Raw genomic sequence first — 27329 nt, 5'->3', positions numbered from 1 at the left:
TTGGCTTGTTCTCGTTTGTTAAAAAGGACACACTGTGAGAACTTGATGCTGGCTGAGCTGTAATAGAGATCAGTTACAGGTAATTGATGTCTCCCAGCAGCACATGTGATGTTTGCAATCAGCACGATCTCTGAATTATAGATTATATCATTGTGTATACATACTGATACTTCAAAAGATTTGCATATGGCGTATTTAACACGCCACGTTTCATTCAGTATTTTATAAAGATACTGTCAGATACTTCTGTTTTAAATTTATGTGCACTAAAATGATTTTTCAACATCACAAAAGGGAACCATTATGTCACAGGTCTTGTCCAATGCTTTAAGGTGAGCTTTAATTCTAAGAATGAAGATATAGTTAAAATATTAGCAAAAACAAAAAACCTAGCATTCCATTTATCAGCTGCAATTGAAATTAAATGGGGAGTTCAGTATGTAAATAATATGCCTTAACTGTACCACTGAGTACTTAGTTAAACAGTGTCATCAATTTGTTTTGTTGTATTTCTACAGTATGTACATCACATCTTAAAGTAGTTTTTCACGTTTTCATGAATTGATCAGTATCTACGAGTCATGAGACTAACTTACACTGTTGGTTGACTTTTCATGAGCCCATGCACAGGAATGTGCCCTAATAGGTGAAACCCAAAGTGAAATGTTGGTTTTAAGATTTAAAACAAAAAAAACTATAAATGTTTCTTTTTGAATTTTCGCTGAACAGGTCAAATAAAAGTTGACTGATGACTGTCCTAGATGCAAATTTGTATGAGTAAAGCTTCAGAGCAAAAATCTGTTAAGAAACCTAACATTGTTGCAAAGCCACACTCAAGGCATCTGTGTTTCAGAGGTGGAGGAATTTCAAAGCTGTGTGTTACTTGCGAGGCATGTTGGCAGTAGACTAGCCCAAATACTTCTCCATGTCTCACTAAAAGCTGTTCAGGGTGTTTTCCTGTGCGATCTGTAAAGACCAAAGAACAAACACAGGGAAAAAATTAAGTCAATCAATATTCCTTGTCTTGCATAGTCTGACATTCAAATACTTGTTTAATATTCGCTTTCTTTCCAAGAGTTATGTATGAGAAAACTGATACACGTGGTAAACATAAAGCTGGAGTGAGCAGCCGGTTAGCTTAGCTTAGCATAAAGACTGGGGACAGGGAAATAGCTAGCCTAGCTCTAAAACGTACAAGAACCGAAGTGTGAAAACAACAATTTTCCCATTTGCTGTCTCTATGCTAAGCTAAGCTAACTAGCACCTTGCTCCAGCTTTATATTTACCATAGCCTAGGCTACAGGAAGTGGTATCGATCCTCTCAGTTAACTCTGGGCAGGAAAGAGAATAAGCCTAATTCCCAAAATGTCAAACTACTCCTTTAAGGAATGTGATGAGAGCTTATCTTTTGCTCCGTTAAGCATAACATAAATTCATATCATGTTTTCTTCAACTTGGGTCTAAGGACAAAGGCTGCAGGTTTACTTAGCAAAGTCTATGGATTATGTTCACAGCTGAGATTTGCACATTTGTTTTCACTGTCTTCAAAGTGAAGGTGGGTGCAAACCTTCCCACCAAGAAACACAATCAGACTTTAGATTCAGCTTTTCATTCCCTCTGAATGTGTGTGTGCGTGCTCCTCTGTGTATGTGCTATCACTCGCACACATGCATACACTCGTTGCCAAGCAGACCCAGGTGTTTGGTGTTTTTATTGAGATCAGAGGACCTTTACAGCCACCACTTTTACTGTGACTGTACAGGTGTGACTGATCATTTCACGCATGAAAAGAGACAGCAGTCAAACAAGAGCTGCTCTGTGTAGGAAAACATCCTCACAACATCAGCGTTCCGCAGAGCTTTGGTTCCTCCACCTAGTCAACACTTTTAAGTGTTCAGAGAGTTGTTGGCATCAAGGTGTTATTAATTGTTTGGGTTTGAACAATGGTCATGAAACAGATATTAAGATTCGCAACGTCTACCCATCCATATCCTCTGTTTCTGTTTGATTCCCTGTTTTGGTAGCTTCCCTGCTACCGGTTTTGTGCAAATGCTCCAGCAGTGAATACCAACCACACTTTGCTTACAGCAAAATCTCAGAAGTGGCGAGACCGTTGATGTCTCTGTCTTTACAGCATAATTGGCATAATTGGCACAATTTCTGATTAAAATATCATTCTGGTCTGGCATAACCAGCTCTCTGCCACTACACACAATAGGCAACAATGAATGGCGCCTGCCACTGTAACATGATTGGGTAATTGTGAGCAGGAGACGATTTCCCATAACCACAGTGGCACAGTGACAGAGCGATCCAATAAAAGTCAGACACCAGACTACTGAAGCATTTATATCAAGGAAGGGTCTGTGTCTTTGAAACCATGTTTTGACAGAGCAGGGTAATGTAGTGACCAGACTTTTACACACTGATGAATTGAATGCCTTTAAAATCCAAATAGGATGTAGGCTGTAACTTTTGAATGCATCTGGATTCTGCAATATCATTTTAGGGATTTTATTGTCTCAAATGAATAATAAACTGGTTCAATCTTGGATCAGGAAAGGACCGAGCCACAACTGAGTCTACTTTGCACATGCCTTGTGATTGGGAGCTCTAACAGCTCTGTGAGGCTGTACTCTAAATGCTAACGTTTAGCATGCTAATAACTTCACAATGACAATGCTAACATGCAGATGTAGTAGTAGTAGTGTTAGTAGGTAATGTATTCCATGGTCCCCATCTTAGTTTAGCGTGTAAGCACGCTGTCAATATGTAAAACTTCTGAGCAAAGCCTTCTGGCTGACTCACGCATGTCTGTGTTTTTAAGAACAAGAAAAAAATAGGATCAGTGTGTGTGTGTGTGTGTGTGTGTGTGTCTGTCACATGATTCTATTCCCTTTGAAGCTTGATTAAAGTCATCGCCTTGTCAAGAGCTGTATTATATATTACGTCCAGGTAATCACACTTGAAAGTCAAAGCACTAGAATCATACAAAAGAGTTGCAGTGTCTTGTCCTGCAGTTTAATACAACTCATTCTGTGAATGTTGTTCAGCTGGATGATTGGAGCTGCCTCATCCCGAGCTTTGTGGGGTGGGGGGTGGGGGTTGGGGAGAAGGCTACAGTCATTCAGCCCACTTTAGTTTTCACAAAGCTCTTTAGGGTCTGGATGACTCACTGAGGCCACAGACGTCATCTTATTCAGGGCAGGTGCCTTCGTATTACCACAGCTGCATGACACTTCTGTAAAGGAGTGAGAGAGAGGGAGAGTAATAATAACTAGACAGAGGATGAAAAGGGAAATTTCAGCCTCTTCTTAGGTAATTTTGGTTGTGGATTATTACCACTGCATCTTGAACAATGTCCGAAACAAGTCGAGTGTGCATGTGAAAGTCCTAGTCCTGCTGCTGATGAACTAGCTAATTTCCCAGAAAGCACAAAGGACATCATGCAGCACAACTTCATTATGACCGCAGGTGACTGTCAGCTAAAGGGGTTTGATGGATTTGTAAACCTGGATGGAGCACACATAATCCTGCCCAGGGACAACCTCTTCTTCCAGTCAGTCTGGGACACAAATGAGCAGAAGCAGATAAGGGCAACTTGTTTTGCATTGGAGTTGCAATTTCACATTGGCATCAGTTCAGCTAACGTCAGGATTTCCATCTTAAAAAGAAACGTCTTGAAACAATTTTACTGTAATAGATTAATGTGCATGCATATTTCATCCATAAGGTGGATACAAATGTGACTCAAAATAAATGAGTTTACCATATCAACTCAAAGGTGATAATATGGCAGTGTTGTGTTTGCAGTTTGAAGATTATAGTTCACAGGCAACATTACACACACTTTTATAGCTGAAGAGCCCTGGGAGCAGGAGCATGACTAAAGGTGCAAGCTACAGCTCATAATATTTGTCTCCACGTGTCCTCTCAGGGAAAAAGCACTGTGTATATTTGTTACTCCTCGGACCAACAATAATGGGCTTCACTGTACAGAACCAGTCTGCTGTACTCATTTCTCTCTGCTGTGGTCTCAGGAGCCCTCTCTCAGGATGGGTACGGGTTCCCATGTGTCCTGCCACCCAGCTAATTGAGGCCTGGTAAAGGCAAGTTGCCATGGAGGAGACTCCCACATATGGGATGCTACTTTTAGTCTCGCTCTTTTGGGAACACTGGTAAGTTCACGCTGAACATTTTTATTTATATTTTGCGCATAGAGGAACAATAGAAACTCTCCTTTTATTGTCTGAATGATTTCCTTTACATTAATCACATGTTGTAATACATACAGGGAAGAAAAACCTGGACTAAAAAAGAATACTTTGTATAAATACAAGATTGTTACTTCTTGATAAATCATAACGTCTATCAAATTGCATCCAACAATTTCTTTAACTTCCACACCAGATTTGTGGAGGTAAAAAAGTATTCAGGTTTGAAACTTCTCTCTCTGTTAAGTGTGTTGTAATCTGAGCTCCTCTGTTTTTATTTTGATAGCCGGTTCCGGCCGCATGTACATCTTAGTGCATGTGAGGGCCTTGTGCATCAGTATCAGATGCCGAGTTGGGGAACAGTCTGTGAGAGCCGTATGAAGGCAATCCCAGTCCACTTTTATGTACAGCCCCTTTCAATTTTAACACGGTGGCCCGATGGTTAGCCCTGTGGCCTCACAGCAAGAAGGTACCGGGTTCGAACTCTGGTCGTCCCGGGCCTTTCTGTGTGGAGTTTGCATGTTCTCCCCTTGTCTGCGTGTTTTTTTTTCCGGGTGGTGCGGTTTCCTCCACCATTTAAAACATGTTCCCCTCTCTCTCTACTGAGCTGATGTGGGGTGAGTGTCTGGCGTCGTAAGGCTGCCCAGGTGGGTGCTTACACATTGGCTGTAGTAGAGAGTAGTCCCCCCCCCCAAAGTGCTTTGAGTGTCTATGATAAAGCGCTATATAAATGTAATAAATTATTATAGAAGTAAACAGGAAGATGATAAAAATGTAGTGTGATTTTTTTCTAGATCTTTGACCATAAACCTGACCATAATTTTGTACCCAATTTACCAAATGTCACAGCAATCCATCCAATAGTTGTTGAGCCATTTCATCCAAGACCATGAAAGTCAACCTCATGATGGTGAAAGAGGAAAAGTCAGGGGAACGTCACAATCAAAAAAGGTTTTTCATCTGGGGACCATGAATGTCTGGACAAGATTTACTGATAATTTATCCAACAGTTGTTGAGATATTTCAGTTGAACCAAAGTAGTGGACTGACCAAGCACCATTTCCATCCATAGAAGATCCATAAGAATTCCAGTCAATAATGATTTGTCCCAAGGATTCTTTGTTTCTACCGTAGTTTGAGCTGCCCAGTACTACCACATCTCACAGGTTGCAGCACTTTTGTAGCAACGTGTGCATAGAACAGCACGTTTTGTTATGTCTGTTTATATTCAGTCACATCACATTCTTCTAGTATGTGTTGCAACACTGTGTCGGCCATAAAAATGTATTGTGAGGGACACACTGATGAGCTCAGTGGAATCAGTAGAATCTCATGCATACAGAGTATTTTCAGTGAGCCGTCACTGCTCGTCCTCTAGATTTCACAGCTATGAAATAATTCTCTAGACCTTTACATGCAGAGTGGGGAGCCGTCAGTCATATCGTCTGTCGCTGGAACCAACTAATATGAGTCAGCCAGGAGACAGTGGTGAGCTCATGCACATCAGGAGGACAAAGAGACAGAGATAACAACAGAGACATCTTAAAGCTATAGTGTTTCTGTTGGCCCAATGAGGAATTCTAAGTAATGACAACAATAGTGTCCCTCCTTCACGCAGTTGCTAACTGTCAAATCAAGGAAGACAAAAAAAGGATGATTAAAAAAAAAACATGTTAGAAGAGGTTATCTTTTAATTTGTATGTCCTCTTCGTCTCCAAACCGGAACGCTGCTGTTGTACTTTCTCGGCGGTGACGTAAAACGCACCACTCCAGCTTCTGCGCGTGAACGTCGTCGGACTACACCATTTTGTAGACATCCACTGAGAAATACAGAGAGTTTTGTGGAGCTGATAGGCTTAATTAGCTTTGTAGCAACTGATTTGGCAATGACTTGCATGTAACAGACGTTCATTATTATAAAATAGTTGCGCATTATAGCTTTAAGCAAAATAAATAAATAATAAGTGAATATGTTTGTACAAATAAAATAAAAATATTTTGAGAGTTAAGGATGTTTTTGTCTAAATTTGTATTCACTGTAGCAAATATCCCATTTCCCAAATCAATTTGATGTTGGATCAGACAACCTTGTCAGAGGCCCTTGGTATGATCCAGCACACCACTGTTATCTAGTCTTCCCTATATTCTGGACATCATGCATTAGCAGAGAAATGGCTGTTTCCTTGGCAACCATTCGAAAACACATCATCTGGACAATGTCATGATTTCATTATATTATTGCAATTAGGCCAGTCTTGACGTAAGCCCATTTTGACAATGTGGGCAATGGAAATCTATAAAACAGCATTATGGATTTGTCTGTAGGCTTTGTTCTTTTTAGTCAAATGCTTTAAATGTTGCACAGAATCAAAGCAGCAATGTCGAGGACTTCTAAAAACAGCCTCTTGCGATTACAGTTGATTTAGCCCACTCCTTCATCTGCTGCTGTTAAAGGCAGGTTACAAGTGACTTAAACCAGGATGCAAACACGGAAGAAGACAGAGTGCATGTCTGGTGTAAATTTAGAAAAATGAAGCCATCATTTTCTCCTCGGATGACGGCTTTTGTTCCGCGCCATGTGAAAGAACATGAAATTAAGCTGTATCAGAGGACAGGTTGTCAGGTTTAGCTGCACACTGCAACGTAGCTGCGTAAAAATCTGACGTTTACATGTCAGGAAAAACGATTTGTGAATCAGCAGATCAAATTGAATTTGTTATCCTTTTCCTGCTAATCTCACAATGTTCACTTGGTGTCATAGCTCCAATCATAGGCATCGCGTTTGTGACAGCTCTGATTCACAGAGTGGAGTCAAAGGGTAACACTCACAGTGACATCCCAACATCTGAATCTTCATTTATAATATTGATGACTCTTGTGTTGCAGCTTGGCCAAACAGTATCAAGCTGACAGATCAGTGTAATGAACATTTGGGCTCAATTCATGTATGAGACTATTTGGCTTTTTCCTGCAGCCTTTTTCACATATTTCCTTTGTTCTCACACACCTGAAATTCTCTCTGTGCTTACAATAAGTTACATCCATAGTCCTTTCAGTGACATTCAACCCAGTCTAATCTCCATTTATGCTGGCTTGTGCTCATTGTTTCCACAGCACAGTGCAACATCCGCACTCCAGGAGAAATTACCTTGACACACTTTTATTTTGTCCCCGAATAACTTTTGATCAACTTCCCCCCTGGCAAGGTCGTTAGACCTCAGATAAAAGTGAAACAATGGGTCCACTGAAATGGTCTCTAAATAAGGTGAGAGGGAATAAAAGTACTACGGAAGAATGGGAGAAGGTCATTTTGTCTGGCTCAAAAGAACAAAACCTCCTCTACCTCCCTTTTTAATCAGTGCAAGAAACAGGTGGACTCTAAAACTTCTTTGTGTTTCTGACTCACCAGACTTTTATTGGTCAAGTTGGTTTCAGTTAGCGGTCTCAGCCATATAGAGAAAAAATTAGAAAGGACTGTGTCTTGAGTTGTCTAAAAGCCTAAAAAAGTAGATCACACAATCAAAATGTTGATGAAACATTATTCTATGCAATCAATAACTCCTTTTGTTCAGCCTGTGCACCCATACACCAGCATATCTCTATCTTGTCAAGAATTTCCCTCATTTCGTCAGAGAAGCCAACATGCACACAAACATGCCCTATTTCCCCCAACAATGAAACACATTAACCCACTGTGCTTTTCCACAATGTAAACATTGTTTATATTGTTGAAAGCTTTATGTTCAGTGATGAGGAAGATAAAGGTGAAATTAATCATTACATTGCATAATATAGAGGGGGATAGCCATGAGCTGCATTTATAATAGTTTTTGTTGTGGATTCAAGAAAGAGCAAGTTTGAAAATTTCTTTGCAGTGACTAAAGTCTGAATATGTTGTACGTTATTTTTTTTTATTTCGTCTTGTCATGAGGTCATATACGTGTGTATCTACAGAAGCTAGCCAAATAACTGACCTTTGCCTGCAATGTGACAACTCTGAACTACACAATGATCTACAGCATTGTGTTTATTCTTAATGTTCAACTCTAAAAAACTGACAATCCTGGACAGTTCTTTGGCTAGGCATCATACAAACTCTTTTAAGTTGTACTAGTTTAATCAAAGACTTACAGCGACAACCAAACAATAACTGCACTTTTTTCGGGTTTGGAAGTTGAAAGAATATCCATCAGCACTGCCAGCTACTTTTAGCCATGCTAGCTGTGTGGCTCTAGCAATGGCAATGTTTTTTAGTCAGTCCACCACTTTGGTCCAGACTGAAATATATTAACAACTACTAAATGGATTGCTATAAAACCTGGTACAGAAATGTGTGTCCCCCTCAGAATGAATTGTACTTTGTTGATCCCTGACTTTCTATTTGGTGCCATCATCAGGTCAATTTTACTATGTTCAATGTTTTGGTTTATGGACCAATTCCTGCAATACTAGTGACATTTCCATCAGCCTCAGCTAAATTTTTTTAAATGTGAGCATGCTAACACGCTAAACTAAGATGGTAAACATGGTAGACCTAAACATCAGCATGTCAGCATCGTAATTGTGAGAATTTTAGTACAGCCTTACAGAGCCACTAGCATGGCTGAAGACGCTTGGTATTTTTCTATCTAATATGTTCAATTCAACTACAGTATTTTGCAATACAGAATACAAAAAGTATATTTTGAGGTAAAAGTAATACCATCTACATTGCAAAGGAAATGCTCATGTGTAACATTATCAATGCTCAAAGACAAAATGTGTACAGAAATCAAAATTCTGAGAACAAAGTAAAACTATTATAATTTTGGGGTGCCTGGATAGCTCACCTGGTTCAGCTTGCACCCCATGTATAAAGGCCATTTGTTGCATGTCAGTCCCCCTCTCTCTCCACTTTCACATCTTCAGCTGTCCTGTGAAATAAAGGCCTAAAATGCCCCAAAAAATAACCTTAAAAAAAAAAGAAATACATAATAATTTAGAAAACTAAAACATTATCTTTGTTAGAAAAATGCACTGAATAATGCATCAAAAAACCTATACATGTATTTACAGTATTAGGTGAACCTTTCAGTTTTCAAGTTCCAATGGCCAGAAAATAGCGCATCTCAGTAGAGAAGAAAAATACATGTACATAAGTTTGCAAAACAGCATGGACAACATAATTTCACGGGAGCATGTCAAAATTAGCTCCAACAATCAGGACACAAGGGACATTAAGGCGATGCAAAAGACGGGACCAGCAAGTCCCATCAATCACTCATGACAGCAGGCAGGACTCTGGCAGTGTGATGGATGACAGCGGTGAAATGAGACAGAGAGGAATGCACCATACGTCCAGCTTGTCACACTAAATTTATACTGCCACACATCAGTGCCTCCACCACTTCATGATCAGCGTAGTAACAGTAACAGTGTAGCCAATGCATGAAGATGGTACAGATCAAATGTTAGGCGAGAAATTAATTATGGTTGTCCTTTCCTCACATCATATGCACTCCACTCCATGATTTCACATGTCACCTGTTTGGACTGAATAAAAAAAATAAAATCAAGCAGTATAAAACACAACAACTCCTAAAATGGCAAAACCCCTTGCTTTTGACTCAAGACTTTAACATAATTATCCCACAACACATACTTAATAGACAAACATGCACACACTTGTTGTAGGCCCAAACTGAACAGCTTACTTGAATGTGATCATGTGAAAGGCTGACTGGAACTAAGTAGTCAGTATGGAAAAGTGCTGGAGGTAATGAGAGTGCAAGGACTCTGTTAATACAAAATCCCCCGGTTAAATTTAGTATGAAATGAATGGAAAAACAAAGATTTTTCCTCCCCATCATCTCCATTTGATTAAATTGCAGACACGACTGGCAACTTAGCAGCAGCAGTCACACAAGGACAGCATTAACATTTAAAAGGGTTTTTAAAAGCAGAAAGAGTCAACATTGTCAAAATTACCAGGTGGTGATAATTGCACTGGGAGACAAAAATAGTTTGCTATAAGCAGGATGCTGTCACTGAAAGCAGCTGTGGGGAAAACAAGTCAGAGGCAGACATCCTGGGCTGTCCTGTGTCGCCAGCAGCCCAATAAACTGACCACAGTGCTCGACATGCTGTTCTACATGCCGTTAAAGTCTTCATGCTCCAGCACGCTAGTGGCATGAAAAAGCCATTGCTCTGTACCACTCGATCCCCGGTTGGCTGACTTTTTCTGTTAGATTCACAAGTTCTCACTTTCTCAGTCTAGATCTCTCAGTCTCAGTCTCAGTCCCACGATACAAAACTACATATTTTCTTTGTGTCCAGTGCTGGAAACATTTCAAACCTGGTTTAAGACTTCAACTTCATGTCCAAAAAATACAACAAAGTCAGGATTTAGCTCACCCACTTATGAGGGACTGCAACTAGACAAGGAATAATATGATGTATATTTCATCTGTTTATTTACACAGACACAGCTGATTGGCATATTGGTATGTAAGTATATAAAATGTATATGGATAATGGAAATCCATAATGTCCTGACAAGTCAGCGCAATCAGGAAGGGATTAAGCTACAGATGTCAATGGTCAGATTATGTAATTTTTAAATCCTACATAGCTGTTGGATGGGTCATAATTTTTTGCAAAAGTTAAATATTTAAAACCTAGATATGTATCATGTGAATAATTCTACTAGAAGATAAACATTTTAGCCATGCTAGCTGTGTCTTGGTCAGTTAGTCCACCACTTTGGTGCAGACTGAAATATCTCAACAACTTTTAGATTGCCACGAAATTTGGTACAGACATTCATGATCTTCAGATCTTCAGACCTGGTTGTCTTTCTATATCCATAAATAAACCAAACCAAACCAAAACCAGGATGAATCCTAGCGACTTTAGCGATCCCCTAAAGTTTCTTCTAGCACCACCAGCAGGCCAAAGTTTTCATGTGACCATTGAAATCATCTCAACAACGGTTGGATGGATTGGCACACAATTTTGTACAGACATTTATGATCCCTGCAGGATAAAGTGTAATAATGTTGGTGATCACTTACCTTTTCATCTAGCATCATCATCAGGTCAAAATATTAAAAAACATTTCATATTCCCAATACTTGTGGGGTTGTACTTGTGTACAATGATGATTATGTACATCCTTCTCAAATGAACACATACAAATACCCTGTGGCTGCTAGTATTCAACTGCATTCCTTACTTCTACAGCAGTTTGAACTGCTTGCTCTTTGTCAGGTCAATTTTTAACAAAATAAACGGCACTTGTAGCCTACAGTAAAAGTTAGCAGAGAACTAAACATTCCTGTACACTGACAACAGTGTTTATAGTGTATTACTGTCAGTGATGTGTGACAACCTGTTTGGGCTCTACGTTTATAAGTTAAAGTACGTTTTTTCACCAAACATCCATCAAGAAATAATACCCAGAGGGCTGCAGACCAGAACAAACTTACAGCATATACTTACATTCCAAGAAGACCTTATTCTTTACCCAAATAGACTGATGGCTATACAATCATAGCAGTAGTTTGATGGCTCATTGTATTCAAACAATAATTATGTCCTTAAAATACAGTATTCGTCTTTCAGCAAGAAACCCAACCCTGTCTTCATTCTCCTCCTACAGCTCACTTCCACCGCTATGAACACGTTTTAAGATTTCTATTCCAGATGCAATATGCAAACTGGTTGGTATCATCTCAACAACCGTGAACCAACGATTCCAGTTCTTCTTTAAAACATACCATTTCTTTGACATTTGTTTGCTGATTCTGATCATTTATTCGAAAAATACCTTGTTTTCAAACTTGTCATGTTCTAAAAAACTAAATATAGCTGCAGACAATCAGAAACAGATGTCGGATAAATACTCCTGATGCAGTTGTTTGACTGCGGCATGACCTATAGTGCATTTAGGCACATGCAGGTTCAGTGGCATACAGTAAGCTGTTTTCAATTCAAAGTTGTAGTTTCTGGGTAGAGGTTCAGTTTTGTGCAGACATGACTCAGTCATCTCACTTATTTAATTGCCAGACAGTCCATAAAACCATCCTACAAAAACTGCAAGGAAAACATCATGTGGTTCTTAATGCACAACAGAAATGAAACAATTGAGGAAATTCCATTTTGCACTTTAACCCAGGGCAGTAATTCAATATTATCAGTGGAATCATAGTGTTGTGATACGATCAGAATGTTATACAAACTTATGTTGTCCAATTATATATATATATATATATATATATATATATATATATATATATATATATATATATATATATATATATATATATATATATATAAAATTTAATTGTTTCAACTTCCAAACCACAAAAGAGCAGTTCTTGTCAAATTATTATTACTATTATTAATAATAATGATTATGATTCCAAGCTGGTGTAATACACAACACTGGAACATAAGTATTTTACATGTAATCTATTTAAGTTGTTGATACTTTCATCATCTAACTCTAAAAATATACTTTTGAAATGAATAGTAGCCTCTGTCTGAGTGCCTTCACTTTAAATATACTTCAGCTTAGTCTGCCATCTGCTGGCTCTTTTGTAGTAAGATTCTAAGGAGATATCTGTGGTTGTGATTGCAGTTAATGTTTTAATGAATTTAGCTAGCTCATGTGGTTCTTAATGCACAACAGAAATGAAACAATTGAGGAAATTCCATTTTGCACTTTAACCCAGGGCAGTAATTCAATATTATCAGTGGAATCATACTGTTGTGATAAGATCAGAATGTTATACAAACTTATATTGTCCAATTATATGTATATATATATATATATAATTTAATTGTTTCAACTTCCAAACCACAAAAAGAGCAGTTCTTGTCAAATTATTATTACTATTATTAATAATAATGATTATGATTCCAAGCTGGTGTAATACACAACACTGGAACATAAGTATTTTACAACTATTTAAGTTGTTGATACTTTCATCATCTAACTCTAAAAATATACTTTGAAATGAATAGTAGCCTCTGTCTGAGTGCCTTCACTTTAAATATACTTCAGCTTAGTCTGCCATCTGCTGGCTCTTTTGTAGTAAGATTCTAAGGAGATATCTGTGGTTGTGATTGCAGTTAATGTTTTAATGAATTTAGCTTATTGAATCTGCATTATAAATGTAAGTTAAAAACATGCCAAATGTAGTCAGTAACTGAAGAGACTCCCATAGACATCTTAGATACACAAAGTGCAATTTGAAGTACATTTTTACACTGGATACAAAGTGTACAAAGACCTGTTCATTGTGTCTCCCATCCTGGTGTTGGCCGAGGGGAAGAGGAGAAGAAAAGTCACTCTAGGACAGTGCCAGACTCCATGTCCTTCAATCAAAGCCTTGGACTCTGTAGGCTTAATGACAATGTTTGACAAAACTTCTCTGTGTGATTGCTGGAGCATTACAACACTACCAAATAAACAGCATATGCACTACAAACTAAGAAAACTTCCACAGCAGTTACCGTCATTATTTTATTCCATAGCATAATATTTTGTATTAATAAAATAGCCAATAGCTGTTAATTCTTAAATTGGCCCGCAGCTTGAAAAAAAGTTGTATTGAGAGGGTTTAGTTTGGATGTACAGTATGTGATATATTCATTCTAAATACCAGACTATTTGGTTAAAAATAAAAATAAAGAATTGTAATATTATGTAGCCTATCTTTTAAACGCAAGCCTTTCCATTTAAAAAAAGTTTACACTGAATGTGGTATTCCTGCTCTACTTCGGTAAAGGATTTGAATTATCTAATCTCTTTGTTATTGTGTTGCAATCGTGAATTGATTTCTATGTTTTGTAATTTTAGATTGACGATTGCCTAGCGCACGCGCTGTGCAATCTGGGAGAGAGACGGAATGTTCTGGTTCTCTCGCACGGAAGTCTCGCGCATTTGGCAGCCTCAGAGGCACAACGAAAGCAGAAGAAACAGCGACTGGAGAGACGAGAAGGGACGGACGGCCCTTTGGCTGAGCTGAACTATTTGGATTTCGGGCGAAAGAAGCGGCGATTACTAAAATGACCAGTGGGTATCGACATATATTTTGACTGTAAGGCATCCGTGTACTTTATTGGATTGCATGTAGTCTGTGCTCGTTGTTTTTATTCGCTCGTTAGCCTTGGCCACCCCCGACCTGGTCTCCGTCTATTTGCTGAAAAGCACGTAACGTAATTTCACGGAAATCATGCCAGTATTGTCATCTTGGTTTCTAACCAACGCACACCACTTAATGTACTGCATTTGTAGGTTTAAATTGAGTAGACTGGCACATGCTACAGCGTGTCAAGTTGCCGTGTGTTAACGTTACATTATGTGCGTTGATCGGTTAGCAACATCGATAGGATCAATGTGTTGTTTATTGTCCAGCTGTTAGTCGGAGCTATGGCCTACTGTAAAGCAATAGCTAGTTGGTAGAGACATAACACAATATTTGGGTATCAACGCGGCTTGCAGCAGATTGAATGTTATGTATTTCCTCAAACGTGGCTTTGTCTTTGTCGCTTATCTATAATTCCCTCACTGGTACGATGGAATACGCTGTCCTGCTTCTGCCCTGTTGTTCTGGCATGAAGCTGCTCCTCTGCCACGTCGGCTGCTTTTTGATGTTCCATTTTTTTTATCCGTACCATCATGCAGTCGTACTCAATGTCAACGGGCCGTCTGTCATTTTCAATTATGACTTGTAGACACTAAAAAATGCCTTTTAAGTTGTTAATGCTCTTTGATTTTTGTTATGTTTTTGTGGTATTGAGTAAGCCTGCAGCTGGCAGTCAGTGTAACGTTAGGGTTAGTGCGTTTAGGCTGCTGAGATGGGGGGGCCGAAAAGAACGCAGCGGCCTGCGGCGAAGAGATTCAACTTTTTGGGAAACGCAACTCGACGTCACCTTGCGGTGGCCAATCATGTGATCGGCGATCAGACTTGTTAGTCAGTTTTGTTGTGAGAGTTCCATACAGTAAACGGTAAACATCTCTGTCTCTATCGCTGCCACAAGACAGAAGAACTATGAGGATACGGCTCTCTTTCCGATTATAAAAAGGATCTGACGGAAAACGATAGTTGTGAAATATAAAGTCTAAATGTGTGCTACATTGGGGAGTTAAAGAACACAATAGGACATCACACACATGGGCCATTTAGGTGACACTCCAACCACCGCTCAACCCTGCAGAGAATCGCTGGACTGTCTGATTTAGTGTGAACGAAGCCTAATAGAGGAGTCTTAAGGGTTTAGCTAACGTTACCTGCTTTGTTGCTCATTAAAGTGTATTCTTTTGTCTTAAATGCAGGAGGAAACCAACGCGAGCTTGCACGCGCGAAGAATGCCAAAAAAAACAATGAACACGGTAAAGGGAAGAGGGGCGATGATGGGCTCTCTGCTGCTGCTCGGAAGCAGAGGTAGGCATTGGTCTGCATGAGATTAAAGAATTGGGATTCACGCAAACACATGAGCAGTGGATCATTGCAGCACCATAACCAAAGTGTTTTATCATGACTTGAATGATAAAAGGGCTCGATGGCTACTTCTCTCCTGGCTGATCATGCAGTTGTGCATTTTTTGTCTTATAGAAATTCTTGAAATCACAAGCTGAGTTTTGCTTACTGGAGCAATAGTTTACCCTGACTGTTAATTCCCACTCTGTCAGCATGGTAGTAGTCTAGCATTGCCAGACCTTCCTCCACAGTGCTGTGGAGAAAGTTCTGGCTAGTCCACACAGCATTCCGGATAAGAGAAAAACATGTTCTGGTGTATTGGAATTTCTTAAAACCAATCACAATCGTCTTGAAGCGCTAAGCACCGGACAGGGCAACGGTGCCGCTGCAAAATAGCCACAAGAAAGAACGTGTTTTGGTGAAACGTGTATGTTCGAAAGTTGTTTTAGTCGTGCAAAAGAGAACTCGGATTGGACAGATAGTCTAGCTAGCTGTATGGCTTTACCCTGCAGAGATCTGAGGAGCAGTTAACCATAGTCCTCATAAATCGACCGGAGTTCAGAATGCCAACACAAAGAAAGCGGAAGGTGAGGGACATCCGGCAGAACCTCCGGCGGCAGCTGAACAATCTATAAATGAAATTTCGTTGATATAGGCTGGTTCTTTAGGAGTTCTTGATATACCCAGTGCTGCAAAAATCAACCTTTTTAGTACTTTTGTGGTTAGAAAAATAAAGCTATGCAAGTTAATATAGCCAGAGAGACCATTACAGTTAAATGATAGTGATGTCATGGGGGCTTTAAAAAGGGGACATAAAAGGTGCACCGTTGCCTGCTTTACACAGGTGGGTTAAAGTAGAGTCTGCCCTAACAAAGTCTATTTTCTCTTTAAATGTCCCTCTCTCCCCAAGGGATGCCGAGATAATGCAACAGAAGCAGAAAAAGGCGAATGAAGGGGGAAAAGAAGACACCAAGTCCAAGTAAAGAATGAAGTCGAAGACAAATTCAACTCCGCTTCAATAACATCCCACGTTCAGCATTCTTCCTGATATTTATGAGAATGGATCTGTCATTTTTGTCTAGCCTCAAGAATCTAGGATCCTACATTCTTCCCTATGGCAAATGACATTGCTTGTTGGATTTGTCATTTTTACTTGGTGAAATTATGTCTGAGCAAGAAAACGGTTGTCCCACGTTGGTGCTGCATGCAAAGGAGCATCATTGGTGTAAGCAGCAGGAGAAAGATGAACAATTCTTGACACAAAACACCCATGTAACAGTTGTGTATTTTTGTACAAAAATGTCCCCTGCTGGTTTCAAATAAAGTGTATCTTTTTAGTTCATGCTTGCTTCAGTTATTCTGAATGTTGGCGTTTAAAGACAGTTTTTGTAATATTCACACAATCTGTAATTCTGTTGTGGAAGCATTAAAAGGCCAACGTTTACTTTTTGATCATGTTGGTTACATCTTGTAGCATTATTTTTTTAATAGCATCACATTAAGATGGCAATTTATAGAAACCATGTAATGGCAGATGACGAGGCATCATCAGTAAATAAACTATTACTAGCTATTTGTCAGTGTATTTGGATAATTTGACTTCATGCTTTGATTCAGTTTCATTCAGATGAAAATTAAACAAAATAGCATAGCAAATAAATATAGATTTTAACAAAAGGTGAGTAATTCCTGTGATGGAAGGTAAAATATGATTGTACTCAGTCCCTTAAACCAAGTTAAACCTCGGCACATAAGTGCAATCTGTAAACAGCACTTGCTGGACAGACAGCTTGGATAAATATTAAGAGTATTAATTCACAAATACTGGACCTGCTAGTATTACTGAATAATCTAACAAGACAAAGAAGACCAACCATTTTTTTTTTGTTTTATTATGAGCTATCTTTAAGAAAATCAATATAATATAATCATGAATCATTATTTAATATAAATGGTCACTGGTGTCTTTTTGTGATAGGATGCTATCAGCATGATGAGTTTACAGGATAAACAGTGGTTGTATCCGTGCTGCAGGTACTGTACAGTATGCTCCCTGCTCATGGCCTCCTTCCATCAATATATCAGGTTTGCTTCCCAGAAAAATACAGGAGGCTATTATGGGCACAGTACTATGTGGACATACAAACATCCTGTTACTGTACACAAGATGATATTCATCCAGTGTACGGTTCAGGGTGGCAGCAAGACACCTCACAAAGTTAACCAGCCTATCAAAGCCTAGTCTCCTGAGAGAAAACTGGTACAGTGAGAACTAGGGCTGTACCGAATACAATTTTTTGAGCTTCGATATGCTTCGTTGCTTTTCAACAGCGAATATTCAAAGCTTCTGTGGCGGCGGGGGAAACCAACGTTTCCAACAGCACTTGAAGGGAGCTTTTATAAAAAGGGAGAAAATAAAAGGCGACGAAGCGATTGCTTTGCTATTGCAGGACATAGTCACCTGTTACACAAACTATTGGGCAGTTCGGTGCTTGTGTTTCATTTTTTATTTTTTTTACCTTCGTAGTGTTAAAAACTTTGGACAACAGATAGACGACACATAGTCGCTGTGTTCGAACTATACAGTGGCCTTCGGGGGATTTCGGGGACTTTGCACGCCGATTAATGGCCTCCAACGTTTATATTTTTTCTACGAATATTTGAGTTAACATGTAGCCTACTAAACATGAGTTGAATTTGCTCCGCAGTGCCGCCACGCCTTGATGCTCATCATGGCAATAATAGCATGTAGGTCTAGTTATCTTTATTGAAGTGAATTAGGTTTAAATCGCCGTCATGCATCAATGAATTATATTTTTGCAGTTTTACAAATAATAATCCAAGATGATCACATTACACAAAACTGAAATTGCAAGTTAAAATGACACACGGTTAATATTTTTAGAGACCCCCCTAAATTTCACAAATCACGTTTTCAGGGAAGCCCATGTCTTATTAAAGTGATGGTTCGGGGTAATTTACCCTAGGGTCCTTTGCACCATGACCTCGAGCCAAACACCCCCCCAGAAGCTTTTTTCACCTGGGTCTAACACTGGGCGAGTTAGCGTAGAGTAGCGTTAGCCGCTGAGTAGCTTAGCGCGGGGCTAATGGACCCACGTTTGTATCTCTTAAATGACCCCACTAATAATGCCCGAAATGATACCAAAGGTCTACACTAGTATATATAGGTTATGCACTCATAAAACGATGGATTGAAAAGTTTGTAAGTACACCAGAAGTTTATGAACACATGCCTGCTCTCCTCAGCTCGCTGTTGCTGCTGCTACCTGCAGCTAGACGAGTGCTTAGGGCCGTCTATAAATTACTACACCGAAAAGAGATACAACAAAAATATGTATTAATTTAATGATTAAATAAGGTAATGTCTCCAAACTTACCTCAATTATTACTTGTCTCCTGCTAGTTATATTACAGCACTTACTTTAAAAAATAAGTTAAATTAAAAAATATTTTTGTTGCATCTCTTTTCGGTGTTGTAATTTGTAGATGTTCCCTAAGGCACTCGTCTTACAGCGCAACAACAACAGCAGAGACAAGAAGCCAGCAGGCAAGTGTTATGTACATAAACTTCTGGTGTACCATTCCAATCCATCGTTTTAAGAGTCTATAACTACTATGCTAGTCGTACCTTTAAGCTGCTAACGCTACTATCTCAATGTAACTCGATGTAAGCTTCAGAAAGTTTTCATGGTGCAGAACCGAGGGTGAATTACTCCGAACCATCACTTTAAGGGGAGCCGAGCTCCCCATAGCTCCCCCGTAGTTCGCACCCTGCATATAGTGCTGCATTAATTAGCCAGCGGCTAGCGGACGACAAAACACCACAGTGAATTTCAGCCTGCATGAAAGTAAAACAAACACGGATATTCGAATCCCAACATTGAAAATCGAATACCTAGCTACCCATCGAACGAATATTCGGATCCAGCCTTAGTGAGAACCATGTCATGCCAAAAAACTGAGTCTGTTGTTGTTCTGCTTCTTATTTAATTTCATTGGCTCCTTGATTTATGATAATTTTGCTGCCTTCAAGAACTTGTTTGCCACCGTGGCAAACAAGTGTGTATAGTCACATTCAAGAGAATTCCCTAAATGGTTACGTGTTGATAGTAGTACATAGCTATTATAAGTCCTATTTTCCATAAATAACACAATATCCTGCCCACACAACTTGTGGTTAAGGAAAGAATACATCTGTGTTCTGTCTGGGTAGAACACTGCAGTCTGCCAAATTAACTGTAATTAAACCAAGTGTGTCCGCAGACAGAATAATAGCCTACTGTAGTGGCAGTCTGACCACTAGGTGGAAGCACACACCAAGATATTTTGTAACTGTACTCTAACTGGTGAACATTGGATTTTTCAGAATAGCAAAGCAGATGAATTGTGCTTGTCTGCTTTGGTTTTGGTGTATTATGTCCTCTCTTTGCTTAAGACGGTTACAAGAGCACATACAGTATGAGAGTTATGTGTCAATTTAGGACTTAAAGGTCTTTTGAAAAAGGCTTTTGAGTCATGTTATTCATTCGTCTGAAATGAAGCAAACACAAACACATTTTGTGCTATTGCAGAACATTTGTATTATGAATGTCATCCTCCAACATAAGCACAAAGTGCATATAGCTGATATTGTATAGAGTAAGCTACAGCTCAGCCTATTTATAGTCAATAAACTGTGTGTCTACTTACTCAAATCCAGTGACTTTGTATCCTCCGTTCTCAGATTACAGGGCGTATAATTAAGTCCCCAGTTTAGCTTTTTTCCATCTCAGATAGCAGGGGAAGTAGCTCAAGAGCTGAATAGTGATGAGGAACAAATGCAGAATCAGCAAGTTGCTTAAATTCGAGAAAATTCCAACCTTATCCGCTATCATCCATGATACTCTGCTTACAGCTTTGGGTAGATCTTACTTAAATTCAAGCATAAGGCCCAACAGACTTGACTGTGGGTTCTCGTAAATTTTCCTAAAACAGACCAAGAGAGGAGCTCAGTGGTGATGAGCGATGCAGAATGCAAAGAAAAGACAGGTGTCAGCTTGTCTAATTAAAATACAAGAAGCTTCGTCTCTTTATGCCTTCTCTGCTGAATTTGTTGAGATAGTGGAGCACTGTGTAAAAATGCATTGTTGTAGCGGAGCTGTTGCTATGCTATTTACAATGTTGAATAGTCCCATGTCAAAGTACAAACTGGGAAGAAGATGACAACAATGTACTGTAAATATGGCCTAGAATTACCCACAGCAAGGATGGTTATAGTCATTCAATCTAAGTAAAGTCAAATCCGATTTATACATTTGCATTTCAGAAATCAAGTCAGCTTCAGCTATGTACTGTGCAAATAAAAGCTGTCAATGTTAATCCAAAATGACCTTCAAGTGAAATCTGAAGAAAAAGAACACAAGATAATTAAAACGGGTCAAAGAAAAGCTCTGGGACTGATGGGACATGATGAATGCTAATGGTTACTGGTTTAGACAAGTCCCATCCCTACTTAAAAAGGCTGGATAACATTACATTTGTATGAGGGTTCAGTATACATCCACAGGTTAGATGTCCCACTGGCAGGCTTTCAATGCTCCTGCTTGGTCTTGTTCTGATGTAGTCTAGCTCTGAGTGAAACACACAGGGCTCAGAGCTTTGTAGGGCAGAAAAAAATAACTTGAGTTTAGACTTTATTTATAATCTCACTGTTCTCTCCAAGATCCACCAGTTCACATCATGCTAGATCTGGTCCAGACATCCTACCCCTTAATTACAAGGTTAGTAGCCAACAGTGTAATGCTATGGTTGTACTCAGGAGCTCATGTGTGAGTCTCTGGATATCCACTGCTAGAATACCTTTTGTCACTTGGGCTGATCAAATAGTCTCTGAGAGTGTCAAAAACCCAATTTCCCCAGATTATAACTCCTCCAGACTGCTGCTGTGATAAGGATTTAGTTCTTCAGGGAATCACTGTGGCTCCTTTAGCCAAGACACATACTAATGACACTATTGTCCTGGGTCTGGGACCTTTTGTCACATTTCATCATCCCATTTTATCATCATCTTAATCAAAGTTATACTTTAACTAGAGACCATCTTGCGATGGGGTCACAACAGCTGCAACGACAAATTGGGCCAGGGGCGTATGAGTGTGGTCCGCCCTTGCTCGGACCACACTCAGCCTTCATTTTCATCTCACCTACACAGCTGTAAAGTTGCGTGACTGCATTTTGCACAGTTGCCATATAAACATAAAAAAATACAGACATACAGTATAAACACCTGGCAAAGTATTCAAAACCGCCTCTGCGGTAGTTCACGCTACGGTATGTGTATACACACACACACACTCACACACAAACACACTCACACACACTAGGTGAAAACAATACCAGCGTCATTGTCGCGGCTGGTAAAAATCTAATAAAGCAAGAAATACCTATCATGTTCATCATATGGTTGATGATAGCCACAGGGAGGGGGGGGGGGGGGGCAAAGTGTTTTAATGCTTGTTTTCTAAAAAGTATAAATCTGACACTTCTGCAACCACTTAGACAATGACTACATAATGAATTATGGATGTTACAAAATATATAACTGGCTGATAGCCACAGTGTGTACACAATGCCTTATCACAGAAACTGTCTCTTCATAGTTATACCATAAACAATGATGTGGCAGGAGGTACATACATAAACGATTAGATTGCTGTAATTCTCTCATGCGGCTGCATTTTGATTCAGCTTCACCCAACGCTAATGAAATCTGATACATCTGTAAATATTGAATTATACAATTGTAATTTCAATATATGATGTCTATATAATTCTATATTAACAGAAGAGTATAGGAAAACAATCATGAAATGCTTTCAAGACTGTGTATGTGGAGGAATGCAGAAAATGTGCTTTCCCTGCCCTGCTTCACTCTTTTTTAATGGTTTTGCACTTCTTAACCCTTGCACGCACGACTGCTTCTTACTTACTGCATTATGTATTTTTATGAACTAGAGAGTCAGCTGAGCTCCTGGAAAGCAAATGCAAAAAATTTCTGCATGCATGCCCACATGCAGGAGTGTATGTTTGCATGCATATAGAAAATCTATGCATGTTCACATGTATGATGCATATGTGTATTTGTCCACATGAAAAGTGTAATTGATCGTGATCTTTGGATCTAAATAAGTGGCCTCTGATTGGCTTAGACATGGTGGGAAATTAATAAATATGAAAGCACAATCCCAAAACACATTTTACACAAAATGTTTATAATCCTAGAGTTCATGCAATATTTGGTAACCTTCCAAAACGAGAAGCAAAAGCTGCTGAATTTGAGCTCCATTTATATATTTCATTTTCAACAGTTATGAGCAAAAAATAAAAAACTGTCCTTCAGAATCAAAAGACATTAAAGGAATAGTTTTACATCATGGGAAATCTTCCAGCTTATTCATTGGCCTCTGCTGAATGCCTGGTGACTCCAGAGAGTTACTGCAAAGAAATAGTCTGGCACATAACCCCCTGTAAAATGGCCAATGATGTTTTGACACTACGTTCGATATAACATGATGTTAATTGGTGAACTTTAGAGGTGCTCAAAGGTGGATTTTTTTTAACCTTTGGACAGAGCCAGCCTAGCTGTTTCCCCTCGTTTCCAATCTTTGTGCAAAGCTAAGCTGGCTGTAGTTTCATATCTATCGTACAGACATGAGAGTAAGTGAGAATAAGTGAATAAGCATATTTCCCAAAATATTAAACTATTCCTTTAACTTGGGAAATATAAAAAGGAGCACTGAATCAAACTGAATAGGACAATAGGAAAGCATGTGCATTCTATTTCTGGATGAAGTTTCTCTTTAATTAGGAGATGTTTTGGGTTATTGGCAGATGACTTCATCATCATCAAATCATTATCAGTTCAACAATATTAACTATCATGTGAATACCCAAGAGAGATGAGATGGTGTGTGACCTGGGAAGTTGGGTTTGGAATGATTTGAAAGATCTTCCAGCTCTTATCATTGACTGTGAAAAGTAAATCTGCTTTTCAATTTCACCATCAACGAAGCATTGCCATGAAATATGCAATGCAATCACAGCTGAAATGCAACCTGACTGTAATTGTTATCGAGGCTGAGACAAACAAAGGGCACTTTTCACAGCGCAGTGATTTGTTAATAATGAATAGCAAATTACCATCTTTGCTCTTCATCAAATGGTCGGTGACAGCAGATGAGTGGCTGGTGTTGAAAGAAAATGAAATCTGTCAGAGAGCATCAAAAGAGAGAGAATATGTCAAGATGTAGCTGGATTCAGAAGTACAGAAAGACAGACAGACATGGGCTGAAAGTGTGAGAGAAAAAAGATAATCTTTTAGTTTATTTTTAACCCTGAGTCATTCTGAGGAAAGAGGTTGGATGAGAGTCCTCTGCACAGTCACAGTCAGCTCTGGGTATCCACTCTAGCTTTAACACACACACACACACACACACACACACACACACACACACACACACACACACACACACACACACAAAAAAAAAAAAAAACGGGGCAGTCTTTGAAGGAAAGAGCCTATTATTTCTGCTGGCAGCTGATCTCTGTCTCAGCAGGGGTGTTAGGACATCAATAAGGTGAGATTTATTCACAGTGCACTGTCCTGTCTCAGCAGGGTTTCCTGCAGAACATTTTGTCCATGTAGAGAGTGGTTTTGGGTCTGAGGCTAAACAGAATACTGACTATGGGGTAAATTTCAGCATGTCCATGAACATGCACTTTCTCATTAGTGCATATGGTGAAATACAGTACGTTGTAATTACATGTCCTGATGCAAGCACATAAAGATGAGACAGAGGGCTCAGTGGACATGCTTTGTGTTGTAATTTTCTTAATTTCCTAGTCTTGAGTCGCTTCTAAGAGTCAACTTTGTAGATAGTTGTAAATTGGTCATCAAAAAGAAAATGGAAACTGATCTTGATATAGGCCTTCAACTTGACAGTGTTATTAGATATGCATACAAGGGTAATAAGGTAAAGAGGTTACAACTGATGGATGGGAAAATGGAATCTACCACAGAGAACATTTAAAAATGGGTAGACAGACTGTCAGTAGATGTCTGGATGTAAGTAGGGGGCATCTGTCATTTCGTTATACAGCAGAACTGATCCTTATAAGACAATTAAACCGCATTTAAATTATAATGGCTTATTTGCTTTCATTTTTACGTTTATCCACTTATATTTGATGGGATCAGCTTGATTTGGTTTTGATTAATGGTCCAATCTCAAAGCAGTAGTGTATAAATCCATACCTGTGTTTATTAGTACTTCTGACTGCTCTTTGAAACTTGTTCATGTCAACAAATCCAAAAGTGACACTAACCTCTGGAAAGACATCTAATGAAAGATATATTGTGAACTAAATGCTGAATTCATTATTCATTGTCTATACGCTGTATTCAAATAAGAGACCCTATATTTAAGAATATTTGAGAACTAAGGTCCTGCCTATCCTCACATCCTTAATAAACACCCATCCATCACACAGGTTAGCCTGTGTGGAAATAGAGTCATAAAGCTAAACAACACTTTCTGCTTCCATCTCCTACCCAGAGATTGTCATTGTCTGATTAAACCACATAAACAATAATAAAAATAATCAAAAAGACATGAAAATAAAATACCACCTCTCACTGACTTGAAGTTATCTCTTATATCTCAATACAAATGGTCTTCGCTCGATACAATTCGCTCAAAATACCGTATAATAACAAGTCACATAGACTACTTACATGCGCGATGGCGGTTCCCTACTCAAAGGTTTTGGCCAGGTTATGGCAAAGACTCAAGGCTAATCTCACGCCGGGGAGTAGGGGTGCATGATATATCGACTCAATATCGTTATCGTGATATCACGTTGCGCAATATTATATTGAAAGTGTCAATAAGTATGCAATATTTTGTGGAGCGCTGTGTCCCATCCGTTGGCTGTGTGGCTTAGTTGTGTTTGATTTAGAGCCTGCTTGAAATGCTATAATGATCATGTTTCATTGGCCAGTTACCGTGCCACTTGCACATGTTAGTACACGTCAGCGCATGGGTCCACTACGTGACAAACCCTGTGTAGCGTACCATGTGTGCATATTTCGACAGAGTGATAGTGTAAGTGAAGAAATAGATAGAGACAACAACACGGAACAAATCAGAAAAGCAAAAGAAAAGTTGTGTCCTGTTCTCTTTATTTTTTATTTTATGCTTTACAACCAGTAAAACATGTCCTGTTCTGTAGACATGGTCATTATTTATTTATTCATGTTGTACCAGTCCAATATGACAATCAGTTGAAATAAACCTTGTGTTGTAAGAAAACTTGTTTAATTTGTTATGAATCTATTTTGATGCGTTTTCCCATAACTTTATTTCCCATAACCTTTATTTCTTTTTCTTTTTTTCTCTATTGAACAACACATTTGCAAACATGGCAGGTTAAACTTAGTATTAAAATCATTTTGTTTATGAGTAGTAAAATTAATAAAATATCTAAAATTTAAATTAAAGTACATCAATTGTAAATAATAATACAATACAATTAAAACATTTAATTGGTCTTCAATTTAAATTAAAGGTTACTACCTTTGAGCTAATTAGTACAGTCTTCTTACACATCTTAGCAGTTATTTTGCAAATTAAAACACAATTAAAAAAATGAACATTATCATTTTCTGATTTACCCATGCCAGACTGCCAATATCTATCTATGCTGTCTAGGTCGCGATACTGACACCTGCTGGCTATTTACTGGTACCACTGAATAACAATGACAATGGCAACAAATCAAACTATCTCCTAAATTTTAACAATACAGTACATTAACTGTTTTTTTACATTAACCCATACAAACATAAATTAAACTGGTAAAAAAAACTCTCTAATTCATTAACTAACTAGCTGTACTGTTTTCGGGGGTATGTTGAGGCCTTGAGTGCCGCATTGTTCGTAGTGATATAATACGATTTATGATGTATAGATTAACAATATAGATCATGACATCAGTGACTAATTGACACATGGATCACTATGTGTCAATTAGTTACTAATTAGTTATAATATTTAGTTGTTTATTTTTACTGCTGAGTCAGCAGTTTCCAGCAAGTCTGGCAAGTTGTCTCAAACATATTGTAAACAGAAAAGTATCACTCTGAAAGTCGATGATTGAATTGTTGCTTTGACAAACAGATCTAAAAAGGGAAAAATAATAATAATATTGCTTACTTTCTGTACAGCTCTTTACTCTTGTCTAACCTGCCCTTTTCAACAGCTGAACTGGATGCCAACCAAATTATTCTAGATAGATTGTAAATTGGAAACAAGTCACAATTCATCTTTTTTTAAACTGCCAAACAAATTCAGAAAATCAGGAGATGAAAGGCTCCCATCAATACTGTTTATCACAAAACTAAAACAGAATAGCATGCCAAGGCCAAGCACTCTACACAGAGAAGAAAACTGAAAAGGGAATTGGGACAAGTTAGGAGCCCTGTGGGACACCTAAAAACATATTTTGATAGAAGCTTTTTAAATTTAGAAAGAAAGACCCAGGAAACAGCATGGAAGCCTAATGTGTTGCATCTAGCTGCATGTGTAAA

The 27329-nt window shown here is 38.7% G+C and overlaps 1 protein-coding gene and 1 long non-coding RNA gene across 2 annotated transcripts; one reads left to right on the top strand and one right to left on the bottom strand.

The window, feature by feature from the left end:
• Positions 1–989: 989 nt before the first annotated feature.
• LOC120555821 lies at positions 990–25602 on the bottom strand. Its single transcript, XR_005638759.1, has 4 exons — positions 25476–25602; positions 23882–23948; positions 9044–9164; positions 990–3241 (listed from the first exon to the last, which is right to left on the bottom strand). It is a non-coding gene; the product is annotated as an uncharacterized LOC120555821 (long non-coding RNA).
• On the top strand, positions 14122–17126 carry serf2 (small EDRK-rich factor 2). The gene is made up of 3 exons (XM_039794933.1): positions 14122–14274; positions 15538–15646; positions 16593–17126. The coding sequence occupies exons 1-3, from the start codon at positions 14268–14270 to the stop codon at positions 16663–16665; spliced, it is 189 nt and encodes a 62-aa protein (XP_039650867.1). The 5' UTR covers positions 14122–14267; the 3' UTR covers positions 16666–17126.
• Positions 25603–27329: the final 1727 nt, after the last annotated feature.

The sequence above is a fragment of the Perca fluviatilis genome, chromosome 3 (assembly GCF_010015445.1).
Source record: "Perca fluviatilis chromosome 3, GENO_Pfluv_1.0, whole genome shotgun sequence".
NCBI classification, from domain to species: domain Eukaryota; kingdom Metazoa; phylum Chordata; class Actinopteri; order Perciformes; family Percidae; genus Perca; species Perca fluviatilis.
The sequence above is the reverse complement of the archived record's forward strand: the minus strand, read 5'-3'. Positions and strand labels throughout refer to the sequence as shown.